Raw genomic sequence first — 6,000 nt, forward strand, 5'->3', positions numbered from 1 at the left:
TAGGGCTCATGACACGCACAAATTAGTATATAAAGTAATCAAGCCGCTATAATGTTAATAGCGAAGTACTTGATATTTTAGTTTGGTTTTTCTTTGCCATTGTTGTCCCGGCCTACTACCTTGAGCCTCCCCCAGATTGCGCCAAAGGGCATTACAATTGTCGGGTTAATATACCACAACACCAAAACACAACAAATCGTAACACAATATAAATTCTTCATATAATTGTAGAATGGTAGAGGACAATGTTTAATAATGGAAAGAAACCACTAAAACCAGGGAAGACACCATCCAGTTATTACCAGGAAATCCAGTGCAAAATTGAGTCGGCATTCGATTATCTAGACCTTTTTACCAAATCAGACAACGGATGTCAGCTTCAAAGCCGATCATCCACCGTCGTATCTAGTTGATAATTGTGATAACGACACCACAATACATTACGTCGAAGACCAGCCTTTCTTCAAGTCATTGCCCATTCATTCAACCAAAAATCACTTTCTTTCATTGTGTACAGGACAACCTACCCTGCCATATAACTCCTTTAAGACCGTAAATTGTACACCGGCCATCCTTTCCATCCACGTTTGCTAAAAGACCGGCATCTGTTACAAATCGACTACAAACTCCACAACATTTTTCATCTCATTATCCTAAGTTACCAATTTCAGCTACAGCTTCTACAACGACACCAATTGCTTCAACTGTGACTGCTATCACATCCACAATAGGATCATCAACAACAGCTGCAGGAATTGTAGCAGGAGTAACAGCAGCTGTGTCAACAACTTTAACAGGTAGGACAATACAACCTCCTACGTACATTTATAACATGTCATCAATTTTAAAAATTGAATAATAAAGGGATACATCACCCTCTTCAGTTATAAGTTACAGTGCACAAAATACCTGTACGTGGATTTGTCAGGTTGGACTGTTCAAGGTTTTAACATCTTTTTTTTTATTTTGATTCCAGAAATCCGGGAAATAATATTACCACAATAGAACAAAATGCGTTTCAAGGATTAACATCTCTATAGACTCTATAGACATTGTAAAACTGATTAAGTATCGATATAATATATTTGAACAATAATAATCGTACAAAAATAAATACGATACCGCAACTAATTTTTGAGAATCAGACGTAAAAACATATTCTATCATATAAACAATTACTATTAGTTCAGATGATAGATATTCTAGAACAATAGATTGTATTTTTTAAATTAAATAAATTATATAATATATTTGAGATACCTGTACATGGATTTGTCAGTCTGGACTGGTGAAGGTTTTAACATTTTTTTATTTTTTTCCCCAAAAATCCGGGAAATAATGAGATTACCTCAATAGAACAAAATGCGTTTGAAGGATTAACATCTCTAAAGACATTGTAAAACTGATACAGTATCAATATATTAGATTTGAACAATAATAATCGTACAAAAATAAATAAGATATCGTAACCAATTTTAGAGAAACAGACTAAAAAACATATTTAATCATATAAACAATTATTACTAGTTCAGATGATAGATGAGGCAATGCCATTGAACCATTTAATTGAAAAAACATACATTCCACACAAAAAACCCACTTTAAATATAGGTTCTGAAATGTCAAAATGTTCTAGAACAATAGACTGTATTTTTAAATTTAAACAAATTATATAATATACCTGTACATGGATTTATATGTCTGGACTGGTGAAAGTTTAAACATTGTTTTTTTGTTAGGTTTCCAAAAAAATCGGGAATTAATGAGATTACCTCAATAGAACAAAATGCGTTTGAAGGATTAACATCGCTATAGACATTGTAAAACTGATACAGTATCGATATAATAGAAACATTTAATTGAAAAACCTACATTCCCATAAAAGATTAAAATTTAAATATATGTTCTGAAATGTCAAAATATTTAAAGGATATTCTAGAACAGTAGACTGTTTTTTTTATCTATGGAATAATGAGTTTACCTCAATAGAACAGAAAGCGTTTTCTGGATTAACATCTCTACAGACATAACCGAGTTAAAAACATTATTCATTTATAAAAACAAAATTAATAAGTTCATCGGCATCCACTTGAGAGTATCCAAAAAGAAAGGAAAGGGATCTTTTTTGTTATAATATTTGGTTGAGGCCCGTCAATAAATGTTGTACGACCTTTACAAGCCGACATCAAACATCAACATCTCGACATTACAACATGCCAAAGACAAAGACAGTGTTTCGACAATTCGAACCGGAATATTAACAGTTGAAAATTATGTTTATACCTTTCGGACTAATCTGTTTCCAGTGAATGATTTATTTGTGACTTTATCAGAATACACAATTGTACATTTATACTACATTATAATGCATTTTTTTTTCTAAGAACCAAGAACTACTATCAACATCAGAGACATTAATTACTCTCTAATAACTAAGTTGCTATTGTTATGTATTTCAATTGTAAACATATATTTTCATAAAACTTGTACATCAAACGCTTATTGATAAAATCTAATTTTTTCAACTTAAAATTTTCAGGTAAGAAACAAAATAGTAGTATATATTGTGTGGCAGCAGCAAATATTTTTGCCACGTTGACAAAAATTTGTTCCCGCTAGCAAAATTGTATAATATATTTGTTGAATAATATCAAAATATTGGATTTTAAAATTTGTAGAAATATAAAAGACTGTTTTGATTTTTTCACACGTTGCATTTTGCAGACGTCAAGAAAATTACATAATATAACTGTTGTATAATATTAAATGAAAATTTTGTTTTTTCACTTATAAAAGAATGTTTTGATTTATTTTCCATCGCATTTAACATATAGACAATTTAAATTGTTAATATTTTGGATAAAGAAGTTAAAAGTAAAACTGAAAAAATAGAAGATTAAATGACTTCGCGTTGAGAGAAGAAATTTTATAAAACTTTTAAGTTTCATTTGTAACAAAAATGAATAAGAATTGAAAATATATTAATTAACCCTAACCCTAGCGTATATTGTAAAAACTATTATTATTATTTATTAAAACAATCCATACTCAAACATTAATTAAACCTTATCCATCTACCACTCTTATCCCAACCATATATCACGGAATTAATTACCCCTAATTTATTCCCTAATTAGACTATTGTTTTTATTTCTCATCCGGGTATTTAATTCCTCAAAATATTTGCAAAATGTCACCCATCAACACCATGTTTATATTCATCATCATTTGTTTCACAATGTCAGCTGTTTCATGCTCGCATGAATTGAGAGATGTATGCACAGTGGAGGGGGATACTCTCCATTGCAGATGGACTGGAGCAGGGCTCTACAACACCAGAATCCGACTAGATGTAAAGAAAGTCGTATTCGAAAGATTTTTTGTTGCCGGACAATTGGACCTTGCAAATAATAGAGACCTGCATTCAATTGAGATCAAACAAGGAAATTCTAAATGCAGCAATGTTTTAGCAGCACCAGAAACAATAACAATTGTTAATGGTATACATTGTGATGTAAGTATATAGGAAATTAGAAAAGAATAACAGAATAATAAGAGCTTTAAAGTAATCACGTAGTATTGTCTCTATATGTAAAGTGACTAGAAACAACCTAAACTATGAGCAGATCTTATATATTATTTATTAATTTTATTGTGTAAAACATTTCTTACATTATGTATATTTTTTTTTTACAGAATGGAGTCATAGCTTCTACAACAACAACAGCAGCAACAAGAGTAACACCAGGATCCACATTGTCAATCGGCACCACTGATAAACAACTGGTAAGCATTTATCTGATATTTTTTTAATTAAAACGTCCGTTTTGTTTTCTATTTTTATTAGGAAATACATGTACATGAACGAGTCAATTTGTATTCTCTATAGTATAGTGCTTAAAAACAAATTAAAATGTGAAGGATAAGATTTTTTAATATCAACATTTTCATGAAATACATGATTTTATTTCTTTATTTCAGAAGTCAACACCACATGCACAGGAGGAAGACAAGGGTCTAGATAATATTAAGATCATTCTTATAATGATTTTTGGTAAGTATCTAAATTTAATTTATTTATTTGATTGACAAACAATATAAAAATAAAATAAATAAATAAAATAAAAATATATACATGTTCTAATAAAAACACTTATTTATAAATAAGAAAAAGATGCGGTATGAGTGCCAATGTATTATAGATCAAAGTATGACCTTCAACACAGAGCAAAAGCTCACACCAAACAGTAAGCTATAAAGACAATTCAAACAGAAAAACCAATGGTCTAATCTATTTATATATATCAATATATTTTATAATTTTTAAAGTAAGTGACATATTCAAATTTATCTTTACAGCATCTCTAGCATGTGTTATGCTCTTGTCGCTGATGTTATTTTGCATCTGCAAAAAGAAGAGAACTGCAAAAACCAATTTCCGCCAACACCAATTCTCCTTCAATGTCGATGCAGATTCACTATCCGAAATAGAAATTGCAGATTTTGTTAATACACCAAAAAAAACTGTTTAAGTTAATATCTATCTCTGTATTTACTACTTTTTAATTTGTAGAATATATCCTCATCGCAATTTATGAAAGGCTTCAAGAAATTATAAATTATTTTTTTCCACCACGTGAAAATAACAGACGAGTAGCCCCAGCACAACAACAACCACCAAGAATATTGAGAAGATCAAACAGGATATCTATTCGGCCACAGAGACTAACCTATGATTAATTTTCTAAACTTTTAAATTTTATGAAATTTTTTAAATTTTTTTTCTAAATTTTATATTTTTTTTATTTTTTTTTTTCTAAATTTTATAATCTTTTTTCTAAATTTTATAAACTTATTTATACACTGTTATCTAAATTTTAATAATCACTGATGAGGATGTATTCTACAAATCTACTTATATTATGAAAAATTATATCACCAAAACTTTTCAATTTTCTTTCATTTGATTTATTTGGATTAGTTACACTTTATTTTAATTAAAGAAAAGATTTTGATTATACTCGCATTTCTCTACTCTCATTTTATTATATTGTAAATAGTAGTATACATGTAGTTTGTTTTTATAAATTCACCTTAGTTTATATGTTTCATGCTCATTCAAACCATAAATTTCATTATAAATCTATTCTTTTCATTAAATAATCTACTTTCTCTGGTATTAAAGTTCATTATTAATCTATTCCTTTCATTAAATTATTCTTTTTAGTTTTCCATTTACATATGTTTAGTTTTGTAATAGAAATAAATTAAATTAAAAAACAAATATGATTGGTATTATTGTATATATGTAAATAATATATATATGTATATAATGTTTGGAGAACTTTTTGTTTTTATGTTTACTTTATCATCATTTTCATCTTTGGAATTTTTTCATATGAGAATTTACAGCATCCAAATTTAATTACAACATATTATCGCATATTTTATCATATTGTGTTTGCTTAAACTTTTTTTCTTTTGTTTTTATTACTTTTTATAGTGCTATATGATTAAGTTAAACCTAGAGATAAATATATAAAAATTCTTGATTTGTAACCGCTGTCATGGTGCTTTCTATAACATGTTTTATGTGAAAAAAAATGGTGCATTACAAATGATGTAAGTTTTTTATAACCAAATTTCATTTGATAGTTCTCTTGTTTATATTATTTACAATTGTTATATAAATAGTGCAGAAAACTTGATTTGTTTTGAAACTTACTATGTTGTTTCATGGAATAAAGTATTTGTATTTGATATGTGTTAATAAATTAGACTTTTCTTAAACTTTTCCCACTGCATTGCTACCCCAATCAATGTGGATGATTACCAGTTGACACCATTTGTATATCATCTAGAAATTTGCAAACAAAAACTTTGCTTAATTAATTTTTATCTACTTTAAATTTATTAATTATAAAAGAAATATGGTTTAATTGCTGATGAGACAACTCTTCAAAGAGGTCAAACCACAAGCTTCAATCTCAAATCTTGTCA

The 6,000-nt window shown here is 28.3% G+C and overlaps 1 protein-coding gene across 2 annotated transcripts; it reads left to right on the forward strand.

Moving 5' to 3' along the window:
- Positions 1 to 2,557: 2,557 nt before the first annotated feature.
- LOC143052334 (uncharacterized) lies at positions 2,558 to 5,760 on the forward strand. Of its 2 annotated transcripts, none has more exons than XM_076225340.1 (4): positions 2,558 to 3,514; positions 3,697 to 3,786; positions 3,982 to 4,054; positions 4,574 to 5,760. In XM_076225340.1, exons 1-4 carry the CDS (start codon positions 3,191 to 3,193, stop codon positions 4,738 to 4,740), a joined length of 654 nt encoding a protein of 217 aa, XP_076081455.1. In that variant the 5' UTR covers positions 2,558 to 3,190; the 3' UTR covers positions 4,741 to 5,760. The 2 variants fall into 2 exon arrangements, with proteins under 2 accessions (XP_076081455.1, XP_076081454.1); XM_076225339.1 differs by having other exon boundaries at positions 2,560 to 3,514; positions 4,360 to 5,760.
- Positions 5,761 to 6,000: the final 240 nt, after the last annotated feature.

The sequence above is a fragment of the Mytilus galloprovincialis genome, chromosome 11, assembly GCF_965363235.1.
Source record: "Mytilus galloprovincialis chromosome 11, xbMytGall1.hap1.1, whole genome shotgun sequence".
NCBI lineage: Eukaryota > Metazoa > Mollusca > Bivalvia > Mytilida > Mytilidae > Mytilus > Mytilus galloprovincialis.